Here is a 23,177-nt window from a genome sequence, read left to right on the forward strand (position 1 = left end):
GTTGAAGGCGCCTGTCTCCTTCTGACGTGTACCCCAGCCCAGTCAATAAGAACTTCAGCTGCAGGCGAAATGGACGTCTCCACTAGGTGGACCTCCCCCCCCCTCTCCCACCCGGCTGAAACGGCATTTGCGGCTGCAGTAGACTCTGTATATATATATATATATATATATATATATATATATATATATATATATTGCGCCAGAGTTCACTCTATTAATGTTTGTATCTGTATTCCATTAGGTATCCGTTGCCTTGGTGGAATTTAGCGGTGGATCGTAACGTGGAGCAAGATACAAAAAACCTGTGTACTTAGCTTGTCGTTGCTTACAGTGGTGCAGGATAAAATAAGCCTGCGTTTGAAGATCTCCGCATCAAATTGGAATCTGGGCCCACATTGTCGAAACGCTGTTACGTCAGTGAAGCGGGCAAGAACAGAAAACCAGCCAGTAGTGACAGAGAGCGTATCATTACCAACGGCGGCTGACCAATCGGAAAACAAGCGTTATTACGAACGAAAAAAAGTTTCGTGGATTCGATCCCTGGTACGGGCACTGAAATACCGACGGATTACTGCAAAACCAACTGACATACGCCACGAGAAACTTTGGAAACGGTGATGTGTCTACGCCCTGTCAGGAGTTGAGACAAAACCGAAACAATGCTGGGGCGAGGCAACGCGACTATTCTATTCCAATGCCATTCCTCGTCGCGCTTTGTCATTGTCTAGTGCGGAGCTGCGGCCTCGTTATCTATTGTTATCGCTGATAAGAACGGCACACAGAATCGGGCGATAGGAATAGCTGCATACATACCGTGGCCTTTTTAAAGCGAGCGTTTCTTTGCCTGTTGACCTCGATTCGCATGAACGGCTACCCGCCGCGGTAGCCCACTGGTTATTGCGTTGCGCTGCGGAGCTCGAGGACACGGGTTCGACCCCGGCCGCATTTCGAAGGGGGCGGAAAGCAAACGTGCACCGTGCATATAGGTTGCGCGTTAAAGAATCCCAGGTGGACAAAACTTATCCGGTGTCTCCCACTAAACGGTGCGGCTCACAATCAGCTAATTCGTCACTTTGGCGAGTAAAACTCTAGAATTTCATTTTAACTTTGGCACTAACGGCTGTCTGGCTCAGTAAACTGGGCTTATCCCGCTGGCGTCAGCGGTACTGTAGGCAGGTACTGTACGCAGGTACTGTACGCAGGTACTGTACGTAGGTACTGTATGCAGGTACTGTCCGCACGCAGGTATTGTACGCACGCACTGCACTGTACTGCAATGTATACTGTACTGTAGCAGGCATTTCTGTGCAAAATTTGCTAATGAATAAGCGAAATGAAGCAAATTTTTCTGCCCATTAGTGGCCTGCCGGAACGCCGTATGGCGTGCTTGCTCGCGCGTGTTAAACGGAACAGGGTAAATTTCCAGTTTACTGGAAATGGGCCCATCCCGCAGGCATCATAATCAACCTGGTGGGCCTATTCTTGATGCCACTGCGCGTCACGTGACCTCGCAGGGAGTTTCAATGCTGCAGTTCGTAACGCGAGCCGATCCTATAGTGACAGTGCAACTGTCCCGACACCCTATAGCGCTACATAGCGTTAACCAACAGAGCTAACCATTAAAGCCTATCTGAGCAATCACATCTGAACAGGTCTACGGGGAAGCTGTTACTTCTCATTAAAAATCGTTCTAGTATGTTTCATGGCCAAGTTTAGCTAATTAGATACCCCACATGCGTCATCGATCGCGTCGTCGAAACCGTTTTCCAATAAAATTTCGCGCATCCTGTCTAACGGCGCAGCTGAGAGACAAGCTATAGGTCTCGATCCCTGTCGTCCGCGTCCGAGACGTGTTGTCCCCCAATATTCTCACGCGTTCACGGGCGATGACGAGGCCCCCTGCCCGCCTGTCGCGAAGTTCATTTTTCCCGTCCTCGTTCAATTCTTTGGCGCGGTTGACGCGTTGACTTCGCGGGTCGCCGAGCGCCTCAGTCCTGTCGGCACACAGACGCACGTTTGAACGTGAGCGCACTGCGCTGGGGGTTCGAAAACCACGTCGGCGCTTGCGTGCCGGTGGAACAGGAAAGTACACGCCGAGAAGAAAGACTTACTTAGTCTTTGAAACGCGCCGGGATTTGAACGACCGAACAAACTGACACGTAACAAATGCACGCACGTAAACAGAAACGGCCGGAAAGTATTGCTTGCTGGGCCATAGTTTGAGAAGCAGGCGCTCGTCTGGTCTATCTTTGTGCATGCGTGATAATTAGCGCGCCCCTTCTTCTAAATATTGAGAACCTCGAGGTCCTCCTCTTTATGAAGCAAAACTGTACCATCGATCGCGTACTGTTGATATCGACTGTACTATCTAGCGCTTTATAAATTGTATTATCGATAGTGAACTATCGATAATGTGAAATTACGCGCCGCATTGCGCTTAAACAAGGCAACGCAAAATTAGCGACGTTTCCCTGTTCCCCATTGTAATAGACCGATTGTTACTGATGAGAGGAATAGGCGCGCCGCCTGCAATCGCCAACGGCATAGGTAAACATTGCAACTAATATATATATATATATATATATATATATATATATATATATATATTGCCAATACGCTTTGCGTTTTAACTGCGAAGAAAATTCAACACCGGGCTCATTGGTTAAAGATACATACATATGTGCGCGCAAAATGACAAAACTACACTGAGGTACACATAGACATAAGGCAGCAGACAGAGGTGTGCCAAGGTTGCGTCCTGTGCCCGTGTATATGGAATACAACCTAGGACACTAGGACACAGTGTGCTTGGTGTCCTGTGTCCGTGTTTGCCTCAGCGAAGCTTATTCGTAAATATTGCGCTCAAATTCAAGTTTGCAACAGCGTTAGCATGTCTGTAAGTCCCGTCTATACAGGTTCTGCGTCCAAGCGGTTTGCTCCTGGGAGTCCCTTCGTATCTCTATACCTAACCCATTCTTTCGCATGCTTTCGAGTTGTTTGCCTGAGGTAACCAGTGAAAAACAACGCCATCTGTGCAGTATAGATAGATGCTCCCCCGTATCGGCCAGGCCGCTCGCGAAAGAATGGCGAAACAACGAAACAGCACGCCTCCGCGAATGATGTCTCGAGGTCCCTTTCATCGACATTGCTATACGACTGTGTTTCTCGAAGAATCGCGTTCGCATTGTCTCTCGGCGTTCGTGCGCATTCTTGGTATTTGCATTGTTGTATGCATGCTTCTATGAGGAAAAAAAAAGTAATTAGGAGGTTCCGTCCGTTCTCATCGGTTTATGGCTTTGCCGTCGGAATGTATGTGGTTATGCGCTTCGCGGGCGGAAGGCCTTATATCGCGATATAGCTAGTGTGGTGTTGGTCTAGTCACAACAACGCGCTGTGCGGGAGGGGGGGGGGGGGGGGTAAATGCAGGAAATGAACGAGTGCTTGTCACAACAGTGCACTGGCCGTGTGTGCTAAGGAACGTCATTCGCGGGATAAAAAGCAAGCGGCCGCCTACGCAACAGGAAGATGGCGAACGCACGCAAAGAGATGTGATGTCATCCGCACCGGAATTGTCGGCTGTGCATATGTTCGTGTATCTGGGGTAGTGTACCGAGCAAACAATATGTGCACTATACTACAATGACTTGTGTACGTTAGGATGCGTTACTTTGAATGCAAGGCACAGTATGCGGCATAAGCAATCCTACGTGTTCTTAGAGTACGACGATGCTATAGGTATACTTTACACGATAAGATAATTTAGTGGTGAACATTCGACTGCTTTGGCGTCTGAGAAATGGCCTTTGGCGTCTGAGAAATGGCCCTGCAGCGAAAATGAAGTATTATGATGGTGGTTATGATGTGTTGCACTCACATACACAATCTGCAAATTCTGCATCGACGTTCACGCAACAGCTGGCAAAAAGAGATATGTCGTAATTGTAGTGTGGAATAGCGTGAATGAAGAATAACAACATGGGAACGATGATTATAGTAGCCGTTAAATACAATGATTGCGATGGTGGTGGAACGTAAGAACGGTCGTGTATCGATATCTTTCGGTGCACATTAAACGAGGTGGCCAAAGTATTATGTGGCCCTCCGCCGAGGCGGTGTAGCACTGACGCTTTATAAATTCCACATTCTTCGCGATATATTATCTCGAAAGCGTGAGTTAAACGCGCTTACTTTATTTATTTTTCTTTTAATTTCTGCACGCAGTTACGGTGCGTTTAATAAATACTGAGCGGCGTTCTTTCGTGCCACTATTCTCGCTTCCCGTCGACGAAAAAATCGCCGAAAGCCGGAAGAAGCAAGAAAAATAATCTGTGGACGTCGACGCTTCGACTGGCACAATGTTTCAGAGTTGATACCGGACAAACGTTTTCCTGTCACCGCTCTTCTGCAGAGAGAGAGAGAGAGAGAGAGAGATTGTGAAGAGTGAGAGGCGCTTCTGCAGGCTGTACGTTTTCGGCTGAAGCTTTCTCCCTTTCGCAGGCCACGACGAAACAATGTATACCGTTGGTAATACACCCCGCATTTCTCGGTGACGCACATTGTGAGCCGGCGCTATCTCAGGGTATGAATTATTTATGAACTGGCCACTGCCGACTGACGGCCTAAACACGTCCGATATGCGAGCGTCCAACCAAGGCGGCAACGCTTTGTTTTCGTGCAGTGCGTCCGGAAACGCGGGACCCTGCCCGATGCGTCTCAATCGTCATTCGTCGTAAGAGGCTATATGCACGACAGTAACTATAGCGTTGTTACACGGGTGTAGCTGTTGCTGAATTCGTGTAACGTGTTTCCGGCGCAAAATCAAAGCGGGGCGGAGAAGAAAATAAGGCGTAAGCTCCTCGCAAACGATGATGGTTGTCGTGTCTGCACGTGTTTGTATCTTGTGATGTGGGTGTGCGCATATTGCGTCTGCATGGCGAGCGTGTGTGGGTGTTTGTGTGTGTATGTGCGTGCGTGCATGTGCGTGTGTGTCAGTAAATGAAGTCGGAGCATTAGACTATACCTTGCTTTTAGTGCACAGCACGAGAAGCCGTTATTTTGCTCGCAGATCGCCGGTGGCGGGAGTCTCGACTAGGGCAGCCTCTTGATGATTTGAGTTAGCATACGAGTGTTTATTGGTCAGTTGCCTGCCCTGAACACCACGTGCTACACGAGCGGCTGCAGTTGGAAGGATTCTGTGGCCGTGGGTGGCGCTGGTTAACACTCCCAGGGCGACGTTTAGGGCACATACAGTAAACATCTAGGACGGGAGGATGGCTACCGCGGTAGCAGTCCGGTATGTAGAGCATGTGGTATAGAGTAGATCGTAGCTGTATGGTATAGCTGGCACAAGTCATGAGGTTAGGTGTGGGTTTGGATACCACCAGCGGCTAAAAAAAAAAGCTTTCGTTTTTATTATTTCCTCTTTTTCCTAACTAAATATACAAAGTTTATCCTGAATTGAACTCTCATTTTTACTTTTTTTTTTTACACGATTACGTTTAGCTGCCCTCCCCTTGGTTACGTTGTCCGCTGCCCTCTTGTGGTCTTTAAGCGCACAGCCGTTTAATGGAACCATTGTCAAGTACCTGAGACCCAAGTGCAGATCCGTAAGCGCGCATTTACCTTTAGTATTCAAATAACGACCACCGATGAGCGGAGAGCCGGACGACGAGGTTTTTGTAGCCAACTGCGTCACACCTTCATTTGAATCCTTTAATATATCTGCTACGCGTCTCAACTGAAAACTGGCGACACGATACCTCAAGTTTTCTCCTTTTTTAATATTGTTTCTTTTCTTTAATTCGAAGTCTTGTTTATTTTCCACCCGTATCCTTTTATTTCCCAATGGCTTGAAGCCTGCCGTATACAATTGGCGGTCCGAGCTTCCCTTCCATTCATTACGCCGCTGCTTTTAGACGGTTAGGAATTTACCAAGGAGAGAACCAAGAAAGCAAGGCAGAGCAGGAAACTGCTTTTTGCAGGAGTAACAGCTGCATCTAATCTATTTGAGTCCCTTTTAGAAAGTTCTTCAATAAAGTACAGCTTGCTTTTTTTTTTACTCACTTGCGCTGCCACGCGGCACAACTTCAGGATGAATTTAAATGTAAGCACGCAGTCCAGTTTTTTGCAGATACATCAAAAGCGACCTATAGAAAGTGTTGTTCATGATCCATCTTTCATTTTTTTGAAGGGCACTTGCTCTGTGCTAGAGCTGAGTGAACACACTGCATCGGGTAGAACGATAAGTCTCAAGCGTCGAGTTACATACGGGACACTAATTACTCTCGCAAAACCAGCGACCAGCACCACCTTTGTTCTTACAGCGATTGCGCACAAGTGTCCACAGTGCGGTGTACACTCTACAGAACTCTCATGGAAGTTTTGTCATTAGAGGTGCACCTTCTGGAGAACTGCTTAGGTAAACACTGCAATCAGAAGGGCGCGTATCATCTCGTAAGCGTTCACCCGTGCATTTATGAAGTGTTTATCGAGTACATACCACTCCGAGACAATGACACTGGTCTTCCCTTCGCATCGTTCGAGCGCAAGTACAGCGTCCGTCTTTACAGCGGCATTGGTCGAAAACGCTCGGGCCACAGTTTGCGTGGTATCGGCCGTTTTTGCAGTGGCAGTACAGCAATTGGCTGATATATGGCGTTCACCGCTGAGCCCGAGGTCACGAGTTCGGTTCCCGAAGGGCGTTAGCTAGCCACGTTACCCTGTCGTGGTAGAAAAATAAAAATAAAAATATTCATTCCACTTATCTCGTAAAATATGGACTCCCATTGAGTTTATCTTGTAGGATGTATTTTTTTTATGAGCAGTCACGTTTAGCATACGGTCACTTGTTTCCAAAAGCACCAATCTTTAACCCCGTCTTTCCCCCTAGCTTGCATATATATATCGATACATCTAATTAATTTTTTTCCCTCTTCTGTGCCAGCTAAGCTATTCAAGCGCACACTATCGCGATGTAGCGAAGTCCTCGATTTAAGCGAACGATTGGCCAACTTCCCGCGGCTTGGTTAAGCCCCACGTTCGCGCACACAGGACAGTCGGGCTGCATCTCCGAAGCCATTTATCGAACAAAAGAACAAACAAGTCACGCCCGGCGCGGTATCCTCTCGTACCGATATTTTTTTTTTTTTTTGCCTCGCTCTTCTCCATTCTTCTTCGTTTGCATATTTGTGCCGTAACCTGCGCTCGCCGCCGCCGCCGCTTTTGTTCTGACAGTCCCTCGTCATAGCTCTTGCCCTGCGTGACCTGGTTCTCTCCGGACCGGGGAGAAAAAAATAACCCGGCGCTGCCGCCCCTCTTCGTTTAAAGCCCTTTCCCTTCTCTCTCTCTCTTCTTGGTGTAACGGATTCTATATTACCAGGTCTCTCTCTCTTTCTCTCTCCCTCTATTTCTATCGCTCACGCTATATTTCCTTCGTTTTCAAACGCCTGGTAAAGCAAACACAGCTAGGCAAAAAAATCGCGAGCATCGTCGCCGCCTTCGACGGAGTGACCTTGTTTGACTTAGCGGCATACAGCAGTATGCAGACCGCGCGCACGACGGGAGAGTGAGATGCCGAACTTTGACCTCCTATTGTGATGTTACACAACGACGAAGCGGTCGTCGACGAACATCGCTCATGGTTGCTTACTACAGCGAATGGGGGGTGTGTACTCCAGATATGCGGTGATTTGTATTTCCCCCCTGTGTTCTATCTTCCGATCTCAACCGGGGAGGCGGTGCGAGTTGAAAGTGAAAGCGGTAGAAGCGTGTTGTTGTAGAAAGGCTTAGGTAAATTAAAATAAAGAGAAAAAAAAGTGGTTATGGCGATCGGAGTGATGAACGATACTATGTAGCCGTTGGGATTCCCTGAGTAAAGTTTGGAAGCGTGCGCTCACAGTTTCGGCTATACGGCCGGCTGACTTCTGGCTGTTTGCATAGCTTCAACGTCGGCTTCTCTGCACCGCAGGAGGTGTCTCATTAAACTGTGTACAATACGCTTTCGAAGACACAGCGCTCCAGGCAATTTTTGTCGTTTTGTACTTCTTTTCAGCTTTACCACTTTCTTGCTGCCGGTTTCGCCTTACCCCAGTGGAGCACATTGCCAGTCAAAAAGTACAGCATGATTTATGCGAATGCGGCCGTCATTCGCAAGAGAGAATAATCTGAAGGCTTTAGACTGCAGTATCGAGCTTAAAGTTACGGCCCATATTCTCGGCCTTTGTGGAGGCAGCACCTGCATGTTGCACTACGAATAGTTGTATCGTGTGTGAGGCGTAGGATTGAAAGATGTTAGAGAGAGAGAGAGAGAGAAAAGCGAAAGGCAGGGAGGTTAACCAGACCTAGGTCCGGTCGGTTACCCTTCACGGGGGAAAGGGGATGAGGGATCGAAGGAAAGAATGAAAAGACGAAAGGGGAGAGAGAGGTCACGTGCGCATTAGTAATGGACGCACGGTGTTTATAAGCGTCTTCTCAGCTTCATTGATTTTAGGAAAGTCATTATAGCGGGCAATAGTTTTCCCTGTTGACGATGGAGAAAGGCCATAAACCTCGGATTATTTGCAGAACGGTTGTACGCATTATGAAGTCAACGCTAGTAGATATTTAAGAGGTAGTGGAGTCTAGCAAGGAGTGTAACGCTTAGCATATGGTGACCTACGGTCTACCGTGGTGACAAATTAAAGCGAGACAGGTCTCTTTGTGTACATGAAACTGCTCGCTGACTGACGGATTTGTCGAGGCATCACCCAGGCACCTTGACAGCTGGCGCCGCTTTTCTCTATAGGAGGCAGTAAGCTTTAGTGCAAGGCAGTTTCCCATCCGCTCTATTGTAATGGGCGCACTTGTGCACCGGTTCTCGGTTGCTGTCAGCACTGTTGCCGTTCTCAAGAACGCGAGACGTCTGCATTGTGTCCCCGACGCTTATCACTCCTGTGACCCTGTTCCCTCCTAACTGGAACGTTACCTAGTGCGTTTAGTTACAGAAGACGTTTGCTTAGTGGAGGCTCGGCCGTGCATGTTGTATGCCACGTGTAACGTTGTCAAGGATAGCGAGGCTTCTATAACCGTTTTTTTTCTGTGTTTTATTTTTAAGTAGAAGGCCGCACGTTAGCAGTAACTCCGACGAATGCACGTCCACCTCAGTGCGCAGGAATTTGCATAGAGTATTGGCTAATCGCGCTTCAAGCAGGAATGAAACCGAAACGCACAGGTAGGACTCCGGAAATGATGTGGGTGTCCGGAGCTTGCTCGCCATGTCCGCAGTCCTCTTTGTGTGTATAGTTTTGGTCGCCGCTTAGCCCATGCTAAGCGGCGATTACATGGCCATTACGCAGCACCATCAACCACAACTTTTCGTTGCTCTTTTCTCTTTTGAGCGCACTTGCCAAGCGTTCGTCGGTCTTCTGTATGGAGTGCTGTTATCATGTCAGATACAGGTGCGAGAATACACCTGTACAGCTATAGAGGCTGTTCTGGTAAAACACATTGTCACTGTACGGTCGCATGTTGTGTTGCCGATGCATGCATGCCCTGACTATGCATCTTGTATAGCAGGATATGGGAGAGTTAAGTGATGCTCTATTGTTCTGGTATTGCCTAAATGGCTTTATTTATTTATTTATTTATTTATTTATTTATTTATTTATTTATTTATTTATTTATTTATTTATTTATTTATTTATTTATTTATTTATTTTGTTTTTTTCTGCATTCCTTTGTCGCTGAGGTTTACGTTTTGATGATTTGGATAGCTGGCCCATTCGTGGCCTACTTTTCCCATATAGTCTCTTCATTTATTGAACAACACAACAGTGCCTTACTTGTATCCCTCTATAGGAGCGTTTGAACAATTTACGCAGGATGCTGATGCAAATGAATAAAGCTTAAGAGAAAGGAAAAAGAATTCACAGTGTCTCTTATGTTATCCCTAAGACGACTTGAAGGCGAAAGCCGAAGTGCCGATGCATTAAAGACGGACACATGACGTACAGATCCCCCTTAATTCGCTTCGTCTGCTTCGCTTAGTCATTCCTCTTAAGTTCGCTTACTCATCCTCTTAATGCGCTTAGTCATCCCCCTTCACTTCACTTTCATTAATTTCCCCTTAATTACCACCAAAGGTCGCTGGCTTCGGCTCCCACCAAAGGTCGTGGGCTCGTAGCCTTTTTGTATCCGTTCGTGTCGCCGACGCGTTTTCGCTCAAGGTCGACTGACTCATGGGACATGTAAGGCTTTCGCCTCGAAAAGGCCCGAGCACCAAGGCGCTCAGGGAGGCTGTCTCACCGTCGGCGTAGCTGGGCGGCAGGAACCTCAGGTAGCGCAGGTTGGCGCTCCCCCAGTACGGGTTCTGCAGGTTGTTGCAGTAGCCGTCGTACGTCCTGAACCGCTGCGCCGAGCACGGGGGCGCCAGCCTGCCGGACTTGTACGGGCACAGGGCCTGGGCCAGGGTGCCGCGCACGTCCACCTTGGTCAGCCCGAAGGTGACGTCTCGCGGAGACAGGTTCAGCTTGCCGGGCCAGGTTCTTGCTGGCCTGCTCGGTGATGAGCGCCAGCGCCGAAATGTTCTTGGACACGACCTTGGTCTTGCCCATGGCGCCCAGGAACCACGGCGGCTGGCCCGGTCGCATGGCGACGCCGCTCGAGAACAGCGCCGGCTCGGTGATGTTCCAGATGTGCTGCTGCCTGTCGTGGGAGAGAGAGAGAAAAGAACACGGAGAACTTTAGAATAAAGGGGAAAAAAGAAGTATAGGAGGAAGCGTCACGTGACAATTTTGCAGCATATAAAGATTTACGGCTACTCGAATTCAGAAGTCGTGGTTTCGACGCAAGCTCGTCCGGTCGGGAGGCATTGTGATGAAAGGTAAAAAGAAGGACACCGACCACTACAAGAATCCAGAAAAGATGTTTCGGCTCCCATGGCATGAGCCTTGTTCACAGTGAAATCAAGGACGTCCTTGATTACGTTACGAGTTCCAGAGATGTAGCACGCTATCTTACGTACTATATTATAAAGGTATAGAGCGACGTTCATTCTCAAGTCGAGAAAGAAACGGGAGTTGAGCCTTCTGCGAGTTTACCATGATAATACAGCCAGGGCACGGCGTTCACCCTCGATTCACAGACGGCAAACAAGCAAAAGTTTGGTTCTGTCACCAGCAGCAGGGGGAAGTCGTCATCGTGACTATTACAATCATTTGGCATAATAAGGTGGTGATTATGCTGATGGCCACGGCTGTAATGATGATGATGGTGGTGGTGATGGTAATGTTGCGATACAACAGAAGCCTAAGAGACACGGCGCAAAGGAAGATGAAGACGGGCTTGGCACGAGCTGGTTCCCATCTTGGTCTCTGGCTGCGCCGCTATCGTAAATGCATTGTAATTAGTCCCTTTGTTTGTGTCGCTCCGCGCGTAACAATACCAACATAACAAACACATTTGCTGTTAGTCTAGTCTGTTCGCTTGGTGTGTCTCGCGGGTCAAAGCTAAAACATTACGCACGGTGTCAAACTGGAGCGAAACGTCGGGCCCCACGAGAAAGCGCGTAACCGCCGATCCTTGGTCGCTGCGAAGTGAGTCGTCACTACGCACTCCGGAAGGTCGGCAGCTGTAGGACGACCCCGCCGGACAACCTGCCACGTCCGAGGAGCGTCTCTGAACGGGAGCTTCTAGTCTGTGTGACGTGCGCTCCGCAAGCGAGCGAGGACGTCACACCTTCGGTGTACAGTGGCGTTTTCGCGTAACCTTGACGAGGCTGTTTCATCTCATGCGCAACCCTTTTCCTTGCCCGACAGTATCAAGCGCAGGGACAGCGCATACGGGTTGCCCTTGCACGGAGAGGCTTCGAAAAAGGACGGAGCGGAGACATTTCGATCAGCTGCCATGTTTCGATTCCGTAATAATGAAAACAAGAAAGAAATGAAGGAAGTAAGGTGAAAATTTATTCACGATTGGACAGTACGCCCACTTGTAACCGCTTGTTTACGGGACGCAGCTCCGTGTACAGTTATCAGAGAGAGAGAGAGAGAGAGGAATGAAGTCGTTGGCAGGTGTTCCCGCGAACTGCCTGTCTACATACGTGCATTTTCGTTTTTCTTTACTGTTTTTTTTTTCGCTTTTTTTCTTCTTCTCTCTGAGCTGCGCGAAGGGTGAAAACATGCAAGAAAACGAAATCGGACAGAAATGAAAATACTCGTATCCGCGCGAATCGAGAGTCAATCAACCTCGCAAAACTGCTCGTCCAAGGTCGTGCATCACTTGGGAAAGTCTCTGCGTGCCCAGGCAACTTACTTGCCGGATATGCGTGTCACACGCCGATCGCGCGGGAAACCAGAAAGCGACGTTTCTTCCAACGCGCGCTCGCGCGCGCGGTGTATCCTTCGTTGTCAGCTCCTTGCGCTTCTGTCACCTATGTGTCCATGTTCTTTAGTTCCCACTTTGTTTTTCCTCTCACCTATCCGCGCTTCTTTTTTCTTTCTTCCTCTCTTTCCCTCGTCAGACCGTCATGGTAATCGCTTGGAGTACATGCATATATAGCTCTCTGATGGTGCCTCGAACCGCCTGTCACGTGTCACTACACGCAAGGCGGCGTATCCAGGGTGTTGCATCACGTGCGGTGGCGCAAAATTTAATTAATTGATATCTGGGGTTTTACGTCGGGGCTTCCGGGTTAATTTCGACCACCCGGGGTTCTCGAACGCGAACCCAGTGACAGGGTATACACGAGAATTTGCGAGAGCCGCCGTTGCATCGTGGCTCCGGGTTAGTGGCGACCCTACCTTGACCTCTTTAAATTGCACCTTAAGAACGATACGCGAGCGTTTTTAATTACGCCACACCACCGCTGGGAATCGAGCCCTCAACCTTTAACTCGGCAGCAGAATGACAGTAGCCACTTATACATAATCGCGTGCAGTCGTAGCACATTTACACGTTCGCGAATGCTCGCAAATCAGCGGCGTTCGGCTAGCGGTCTTTACGATAAGTTTTAGAGGCCCTTCAATCGCATACCGACGTGACTGCTATGGAGGAGCGCTCCTGTACTGAGGTTTTCTCCACTTGATGAAAAGCATCCCCGGGTGGCAAGAATTAAGTGAGAGTCTTTACTAAGGCGTCTCTCACAGAGGAGGTGTCGGTACGGTGCATTTAAAACCCCATCGATCAACACCTTTCGTCTCTCTAGCAGACCCCCATTCTGTAGCAGAGACGGCGATACAGCGGAGAGCCGGTGCGTTTCCGGAACCGCGCTCTGGTCTATGTGAGCGGAAACGTTAATTGCGGACGCCATTTTCTGATTCATCTCGCCAGTCGGCAGGGCGCGTCGAACCAACGCCGGGGTCGCATGTCACGGTCGCGCGGCGGTTAGCCGAACCACGAGATTATACGAGAATGGTTATAATAACCCATCTGTGGGCGACGCGTGTAATGATAGGTGTATCCGCATAATCAATTGCGAGTGCCGGCTCAACAGATCCTGATTAATGGTGTTAGCATTGAGCTGACGCGCAGGGCGAGCTGTGTGTAGATATATTCACAGATCCGCCGGTGTCTCAGAGTAATCGAGCAAGCGAGTGTTCTGTCTCCATCAATTCCAGCCCGAACTAAACCTCGGCTTTAGGCATGCATAGCCATGTGTATATATACACAGGTCTCGCTTAACGCATGGAGCGTATGCATACGCTCACCCATAGTGTCCCTCCATTGCACCGTTACGAAGGATAACTCAAGCATGTATGTAGTAAGCGTGGCGAGCTTCTCGATCAAGATGTGAAGACTGATGATCGAATCCGAGTTAGGATTGCGTTTTTATGGCGCTGACTTTGCATTTTGAGAGCGCGAGAGAGAGAGATTTTTATTGTTAGAAAAGCGGAGAGGTTGGCCCTAATTAAAGTTCTGACCTATTACACGTCTTTGGAGACGTAAAATGGGAGTCAGAGACCACTCCAGAGACCAAATCCAGAGCACTCGCTTGGAAGAATTTGACGACAGTCTTTAGAATGCCATGCGGACGACAAGAGTCCGGCCAGGGCCCCAGTAGAGCCTCTTCAATCAAAGGTCGATCGATGAACTTGGACAAATGATATATCACTGATTGCCTTGTCACAGCCTACTGCGGGGCAGATGTACAGTCTGTTTCACACTTAGGGGAAAACTCGGAGCGCCTTGCAAGGTGCTCCGAATTTTCCCCTAAGTGTGAAACAGACTGTACAAGACGTGTGCTGTAGTCTCGGGTATATCGTACTCCTGGCAGTCTGGACTGTCTGCACGGCCGATAAGGTGTAGGTCTATAGCGACGAGTGAACGCCACACTTAGTAGTATCCTGTCCAGCAAGCTTACGTTGCATCTTTTGTTGGTGGATGGTAACTTCAATCACATGTCTGGGTCGAACCCGTGGAGACCGCGATGACGGTACCTCGGCCACGCCCAGTATGCCCCAGTATTTTCGTGCAATAGTGCCTACACTAAAGCATTAGTGTTTGGTCGAGGAAATGGGGTGTACACCTTGCGTGGTATTATCGTGATCTGTATTTGCCTCCTCGTCAGCGAGCTCATATCTGCATAGGCCACGGTGCTTCGAAATCCGTTGAAATGCTATACGGTGGTCAGTTCTCAAGGCGAAATCGTGTACGTCTGCCACATCTCGAGCACGAAAACATTACTAAACAAATGAGTTGTGGCGCAAGTAAAGAAGAAGGAAAACCAAGGTGAGACAGGGTAGGGCGCCAAACTTTTAACTAGTTTTATTCCCAGCACATCACCCAAATATATACATTTCCAAAAATGCGCACAAAGACAAGGCGCAGCACGTGTCACAGGCTACCTCACTGCGCTATCTAAAAACAAACATTCACTTTTGTAGAGGGAAACAGAAGGCACGCTGACACAACCTTTCCTCCTTATGTGATACGCCTCGAGCAGTTCACGGGCTAACACTTCTCTGCTTCTTCCTATCACACGCGTGTTATCAAACCGTGGAGCACAGCCATGCGAGGCACAATCGAACTGCAGGTGTGAACCCACACCATTTTTAATTGATAAAAAATGCTCCCTTAGGCGGTCATTAACACAGCGGCCTGTTTGGCCTATATATGACTTCCCACAGCTCAACGGAATTTCGTAAACGACGCCCACCATGCAACGCTGTACCGGCTTACTGGCGTGCTTCTTTCCGCATGAAAGCTTGGCCTTTTGAGATGAAATGCGGGCGCAAAGCTTAGACAACCTGTTAGGGGCCGAGAAAACGACTGGAACGTCATGCCTGTTAGCAACTTTTTTTCCAATTGTGGGCGATTTTGTGCATGTAAGGCAAGACCAGTGGTCTCTTCTTCTGCACGACCTCAGGCTGTCTGCTTCTTCACTTTTTTCAAATTGTGGGCGATTTTGTGCATGTAAGGCAAGACCAGTGGTCTCTTCTTCTGCACGACCTCAGGCTGTCTGCTTCTTCACTTTTTTCAAATTGTGGGCGATTTTGTGCATGTAAGGCAAGACCAGTGGTCTCTTCTTCTGCACGGCCTCAGGCTGTCTGCTTCTTCACTTTTTTCAAATTGTGGGCGATTTTGTGCATGTAAGGCAAGACCAGTGGTCTCTTCTTCTGCACGGCCTCAGGCTGTCTGCTTCTTCACTTTTTCAAATTGTGGGCGATTTTGTGCATGTAAGGCAAGACCAGTGGTCTCTTCTTCTGCACGACCTCAGGCTGTCTGCTTCTTCACTTTTTTCAAATTGTGGGCGATTTTGTGCATGTAAGGCAAGACCAGTGGTCTCTTCTTCTGCACGACCTCAGGCTGTCTGCTTCTTCACTTTTTTCAAATTGTGGGCGATTTTGTGCATGTAAGGCAAGACCAGTGGTCTCTTCTTCTGCACGACCTCAGGCTGTCTGCTTCTTCACTTTTTCAAATTGTGGGCGATTTTGTGCATGTAAGGCAAGACCAGTGGTCTCTTCTTCTGCACGACCTCAGGCTGTCTGCTTCTTCACTTTTTTCAAATTGTGGGCGATTTTGTGCATGTAAGGCAAGACCAGTGGTCTCTTCTTCTGCACGACCTCAGGCTGTCTGCTTCTTCACTTTTTTCAAATTGTGGGCGATTTTGTGCATGTAAGGCAAGACCAGTGGTCTCTTCTTCTGCACGGCCTCAGGCTGTCTGCTTCTTCACTTTTTTCAAATTGTGGGCGATTTTGTGCATGTAAGGCAAGACCAGTGGTCTCTTCTTCTGCACGGCCTCAGGCTGTCTGCTTCTTCACTTTTTTTCAAATTGTGGGCGATTTTGTGCATGTAAGGCAAGACCAGTGGTCTCTTCTTCTGCACGGCCTCAGGCTGTCTGGCCTGAGGCCGTGCAGAAGAAGAGACCACTGGTCTTGCCTTACATGCACAAAATCGCCCACAATTTGAAAAATGTTGCTAAAATTGGCGCCCTATCCTGTCTCCCCTTGGTTTTCCTTCTTCTTTCCTTGCACCACAACTTATTTGTTTAGCGATGCACCAACTCGCCCAACGCACTACCTTGCTACGAAAACATCAAGGTCCTCGTTTAAGGGCTGAGTCAACCAATTGTTTGCGGCGCTGCTTTCGCCTCACAACGTATGCGGTACAGTCTGGAGGCGGTTCCTCCGATGTAAAACGGACTGAGCTGCTATTTTATTCCAAATCGTAAATACACAGCTAACATCGTGTACTCCCACAGCGAGTGAACATGCGAACCAGTTGATATTTTATATAGCATATTCGACTGGTCGTTTCAGGGCACTCTGGAAGTGCTTCTAATCTTTACTGAAATACAGCTTCACAGCTGTATATACAGTGGAATCTCGTTGATACGATCTTCACGGGAACCGGAAAATCAAACGTAGCATCCGAAAATCGCATTATCCGATAATAATCGTGTATAAGAAAATATCATATATAAGAAGAAAAAAACGTATTATCCCCAAAAACAAATTATTCAGAATCGTATCAACGAGATTCGTAGACTGATGACCACGAGAAGACGCGTGGAAACGGTGGTGTTGATGAGAAGCGCTTCCCGTGGGCATCGAGGGACACACCTAGCTGCACAGCCGACCCGGGCAGCATGATGTGTAGCGTGCGTTGGAAAATGTGTCCCGACTGTACTAACTGATTGAACAAGCGTGGTGTGAGCGCGCACAAACAAACATTATATCAGACAACGACTGTCAAAACGCTGGCAGCAAGCGCATACGCCGCAGCAACGGGCGAAGGTACGTGCGGTCTATCGCTTCAACGGAAACTCGGCGAATGCACGGCGCATAAAGGTCAGAGCCGTGTGGAGTAAGCGCTGCGAGCGAGCGACGAGCGCGGTTGACAGACTAGAAGTGCGCCCCCCCCCCCCCCCCCCCCCCCCCGCCGTCCCTCCGTTTTCCAGATTGAGTGCGTTCGCTCTTCGTGATAGCGCGCGTCCCCGCACCTCTCGGGCTCTTTTATCTATAGGGAACCTAGCGCTCCGGTTGCGGTTTTCCACGACCTCTCCTCTGTAGCGCTCTGAAACGACCGTTCGATTATATACGTTAATGGCCGATCATGCACTCCAGCTGAAATTGCCCGAATTTCCGCAGACTCTGAAGCGCATTTGAGGTTTTTATTCAGTTTTGATGCAATGATTAATGCTCTTGCTCTTAATGTGTCTTAATCGCAAGAACCACACAGTTTGTAAAAAAGAAAAGAGAAGCAAGTGGTGGTAGTATAGGTGGTGGATTGCATAAAAACAGGCGGATTTTGATTGCGGATAGAGGTCAGCAATTGCTACGCCTGACCGTCTCTTACAGTGTCACTGAGGTAGGCTATCACGCGTCCATCAAACCGGTCCATCGTAAGAAATTAGTAATAAACCCTGCTAAACAACAAAATCGCGTCTTTTAACGCTGACAGCGCTTTGAAATGTGGGGCTGTATGCTGCACGTCCGGCACTAGTTGCGTGCAGAAAAAGAAAAGAAAGCAGAAGAAGAGAAAAGACAGTTATCCGTGTATCGTGCCAACAGCGTACGCCAGAAGCATAACAAGTACAAGTCTTGGCAAGGAATTGTCCAGCGGGCACTTATTTCCAGGCGTATTAGGTGCGTTATCGATGTCGCTAGAGACGTAAAAACGTATTATTGACCACTGGTGTTTCCGGAACAAGATGTTGGAGAAAGGACAAAAATAAAATAAAATAAATTGAAATTATCGCAGTCACAACGCTTGCATGACGTATCTCGAACTTCGAGTCGTTTGCCGCAGTCGTAGTCATAACATCCGCATTCAATATTTACGTGGTGTCGCGCCATTACGTAGCCTATAAGCCATTACGGTACGCATCTATCTTGGTATGCATCGTGGTATGTCACGATGATGCATAGCGTCACGGTATGCATCATCTATCGTTCACGATCCCGCGACCTATGCAGTGCTCCTTGAGTTCGATTGTAGGTGGCGCAACCGGGCTGTGTCGAAATTCGATCATTAACATTTTGAAGCCAAGCTTTCTTTCGGTCCTCTTTCGATGGCAGTTGTTGCGTTTATGGAAGCCATACGTCTCACCAGGAGAGACTATAAGCGGGTCGATAAATTTGACTACCGAACCAATCAGAATCGTGTCGCCTGAAAATCCGTTCCTCTGGTGCCCGCGTTTTGTACGCCGGGCTTTTCAAACCACTAACCCGTAATTAGTATTTAAGGAATGGTTCCAAATGCAGTTAATACACGAAATACTGTGTATCAGAATTCTTTTACTAAGATATGCATACCGAACGCGTCACATCAAGCCTCTTTTTCCCTATGAGATGAACGATACGTTCAAAATATGTCGGTTTGAACAGTAGCTTTTGATGTGTCCTTTAGGAGCTTTATTACTGTACAGTCTTTGTCAGAAGTATACGGGTTTGTTAACTGCGACCGCCCTGCTGACTACAGGATGTTTAAAAGGAGTTGTTACGGTATGCCGTAAGTTCCAACGCCCTGTATGGGGAATGAAAAGAGCTCTAGCACTCATCATCCAGAGGTCTGGAGTAATGTACCTAGATACTTATCTACGGATTTTACTATGTAAGGTCAGCAGTTCCTCGTTAAGCGCACCACACAGCCAAACGACCGTATAATAGTAAATGCACAGACTATAGCGTGTACACTTGCGGCAAAGGCTTTACCTGTGACTAACTCAGCGATGAACGCTTGTCTGTATAACTGCGCAAAATGTGAACTTCTCTCTTCTTTCTCCTCTTTCAACCCCCCTTCCCCAGTGCGGGGTAGCCTGCTCAGACTGCTTAACCTCCCCGCCTTTCCCTTATGACCTCTCTCTCTCTCTCTCTTTAGGTATGATGAAAGCCGTAAGTCTGTGGTTTTCTCGTGACACACAAACCAGACAACGTGGAAATGAAAACTACTACGACGTATATCTGAAGGCAGAAACAGACCTTCCAAATGAAGAAGGGTTAGGAGGGAGGGAGGAGGGGGGGGGGGGTGCGGAAGGAGAGGCAGGATGCCAATACAAGCGGCCAACGCCATCACGTTAGGAACCGAGCGTGATGTACGCCCTTATAGTTGTTGTGACTGAGTCGCGCGTTCAGCCGAGCCGGGCTGAATTAGTGATGCCGATCGAGTCGGGAATGTCGCTTGATATGCAGACGGTGCCGCGTCGGTAACGATTGCGCCACTTCGTGCGTGCTCGACGTGATGATCCAGTGTGGCGAACGTGACCAACTCCTCGCGCGTATATGGCCTCTCTGCGTCGTATACTCCGCAGTTACCGACGCTGTCGTCTGTCACGCTACCGCCCTAATGCGCACGCCTTTACAGATGCTTATAGCTAACGGGAGGATAAGAATTGCAGCATTTTCTCTGGATAGGCGGCTATCTGATTCCAGTGACGCGGTAGAAAGCAGGTAATTGGAAAATGAGTATAATTAACTGCGAATGTAAAGGCAGGCAGTTGCTGTACGATACAGGGCCGTTTAGGTATGCCGTGTTTCATTTGTCTTGTATACTGTTGCATATATGTGCAGCGGTGTGAGCAAAATAAGAGACCGCTTGGCGGCGCTTCTGTCGTTCTTTGGTACACAGAGCACTATGGGGCCACAATAAGTATGAGGTGGTGCGTGGAATCTGGAAAGGAGTAATGGTGCCAGCGCTAACATTCGCAAATGCCATTATATGCTTAAAATCGGATATATTGGCGGGTTTGGAAGTTAACCAAAGATCAGTAGGCCGGTTGGCTTTGGGAGCACACGGTAATACGACAAATGAGGCAGTGCATGGTGACATGGGTTGGGCCTCTTTTGAAGTCAGAGAAGCACAGAGCAAAATTAGTTTTGAAGAAAAGCTCAGGAACATGGATGAAAAGAAATGGGCGGCTAAAGTGCACAAGTATCTCTACGTGAAAAGCATGGAAACAGAATGGAGGAAGAGGACAAGGAAGTTGGCAACCAAGTACAGGATAATCGAAACTGCAAATAGACAACCAGGAGTCATCAGAAAGAAAGTGAGAGAAATAGAGACCGTGAATTGGATGCAAAGAATGGAAACAAAAATGACGATGGAGATTTACAAGAATGAGAAGAAAGAAATTAGAAGGGAAAATCTGTACGATAAGACAAAAGGCAGTGCCTTGCTATTTGAGGCTCGAGCCGGTTGCCTAAGGACGAAAACATATCGGAACAAATATTCAGAACTAGATGAGACATGTGTATGCTGCAGTAAAGATCCAGAAACCACTCAGCACATCCTGACGGAATGCGACGGGATCCACCCAGCGAGAACCGTAGGTAACGTGCAACTCCCAGAAGCGCTTGGGTTTAAAGTGGAAGGAAACATAAACAGATCAACCGTAGAGATCAGCAAGAGACGATTAGAGTACTGGTGGAAAAAAAGCAGGGAAAAGATGGATGCGACCTGATCTCTTAAAATCATAGGCAGCGGTACAAGGTAAATTTTTGAAAAAGAAAAATAATGATAGGCATACAAAAATGCTAGATAAAGAACATATATAGTATACCTGATTAAATCAAGCAGGCTAGGTGACTATTTGTCACCGCCCCGTTTCAAAGGGGATGCCAATAAATCATCATCATCATCATCGGTATGCTAATGAAAGGTTTCATCATCCTGAAGACAACCTAAACGGAAACAAATCGCCGTTATGCTAGTTTTCCAAATGTTGAGATCACATCCAGAGATGAGAATGTTTTATTCTCTTAAAGCAGGAATATCTGTCTCATGGCCGCTCGATCAAAACGCACGTCTTATGTACGAGCTCGCCGGACTGTTCTCGTTCTAGCGCCACACGTGAACTCTGCTAACTGACCATGCCATATATAAAATGGCATTTTGAAACATTACGAACCTGTCACCTTTCACATTACTTATCTGCTTTTTTTTCTTCTTTTTTTAGCCTCTAGACTTTGAAACGAATGTTTGTGTACAAAAAAAAAAAAAATACCACATTTGAAAGCAGTGCTCTCAAAACGATGCAGTATGTCATCACAAAATAAGCACTCGCAGAGTTGACATTGTTTCGTTAGAGCGGCCGCGTCTCTGTTTTTCAAACGTCGTCTCAGGTGTTCGTTCCTGCGTTGAGGTGCGCGTATGCAGAGTGCCTCCTCTGCGTTATTATTATTATTTTGTTTTGTGTGTGAGTGTGTTCTGCGTTCGTTCTTGTTTCACAAACACTGATAGTTTTACTGTTTTCTTTTCTTTGCAGGTACGTTGCACGACTGCTGCTGTTCGTTTTCCCTCACTCAGACGCGGTGCTAAAAGGCGAGTTTGCACTTCGGGTTCACAATCTCGGACATCCTATGAGTGTTAGTAGCATTCTTCCTTTATGCGCAGCTGAATACAAAATTCTGACGCTTCGATGCAGTTCCTAGAAGAAGCACCGATTGCGTCCAGAGGTTAGAGCTTAAAGGAAAACTGTAAAGTAATAATAAATTAAACAGTATTAGTAATCACGTTCTTGTAGCAGCGAACTGTCCACTCTTGACGTTCCCAGAGGCTTGATAAACCAGAAAATATGCAAAACCGAGAAGCATGTGCCGACGCCACACTCAAGTTCCAGCACTGCCTCTCCGAGGCGTAATTGTTTTTGACAGCCTCTGCTGCTGTCAATTAAGTTTATTGCTTATCAGTGAATAATACGGACTATATTGCCTTCTCAAGGCTATACCAATGGCTCAATATAGCAAATAAGCAGCACTTTTCCTTCGCTAACACTGTCAAAAAAGCAGGAAACATAATTAAATTCGTGACGTCGCGCTGACGTACCGGCGTTGAAGTTTCGGAGCCGGTTAATAATAATAATAATAATAATAATAATAATAATAATAATAATAATAATAATAATAATAATAATAATAATAATAATAATAGTGTTTTTTTCATTTTCAACTAAACAGTTCATCGAAGTTAACAGATGTATTTGCTCTCCAATGGGCTGGCGCCTCTCACAGTTCGTATTTGTATCTCATATGTTAAATCCATGTAGTCGTCATCGTCATTACATCATATAATCAGTGTCGAAGCCACTTGACGTGCACAAACTATCCAGGATAAAGAAAAAATCACTGCATTGTCAGCGGAACAGCTATTTACGCGTTATGTTATTGGCGTTGCGGACAGCCACTGATAATACCAACATCACCGTCGGCTGGAGGTCGTCGTCCCTTTCGATCAGTAGGCAGCGTCTCCGCCTATTTTACTTAAAAAAAATAATAACGTCGATTCCCGTCGACAGATTTGTCGGGGCATTCAGCTATAATCTTTCGCTCGCATTGCGAAACCCCGCATGCCACAGAACCTTCCTTCCATTCCTCCGTCTTAAAAAAAAGCGCAGCCGATCGTATAATACCCACGGATCGGAGCAGGACGATCCACCGGCGACGCCCCAATCGGGACTGCGATAATCGCGACCCCTTCGGCCTCCCCCAGGGGCCGCTTAATTCTTCCGCGCGGCAAGCTTCTCACAGCGCGCAGAAGATCCCGCGTTCCTTCCTCCTCCCTCGTCTATCGGCGCCGCAAATGGTGCGGATTGCGCAACGCCACGTCATCCGGGTGGGCCAGGAGACCACTGGAGCAGCGTCGGCAGGGCGGCCCACGGCACGATGCGAGCTAGCTCGCGAGTCGCACAGCAAAATCCGCCGCGAGTCCGTCCGTCGCTGTGGCGTCAGCTGCCGCATTCCGTCGGGGGCATTTCCCAAGTTCCG

General features: G+C 47.9%; 1 protein-coding gene across 1 annotated transcript in view; it reads right to left on the reverse strand.

The window, feature by feature from the left end:
• LOC119466107 (probable oxidoreductase PXDNL) overlaps nt 1-10,679 on the reverse strand; it is a 47,001-nt gene extending 36,322 nt beyond the window's left edge. Inside the window, 2 exon segments of the mRNA XM_037726591.1 lie at nt 10,282-10,510; nt 10,512-10,679. Of these exon segments, the coding sequence (XP_037582519.1) occupies nt 10,282-10,510; nt 10,512-10,625 (343 nt within the window). The 5' untranslated portion in view covers nt 10,626-10,679.
• Nucleotides 10,680-23,177: the final 12,498 nt, after the last annotated feature.

Source organism: Dermacentor silvarum, chromosome 10 (assembly GCF_013339745.2).
Source record: "Dermacentor silvarum isolate Dsil-2018 chromosome 10, BIME_Dsil_1.4, whole genome shotgun sequence".
Taxonomy (NCBI): Eukaryota; Metazoa; Arthropoda; class Arachnida; order Ixodida; family Ixodidae; genus Dermacentor; species Dermacentor silvarum.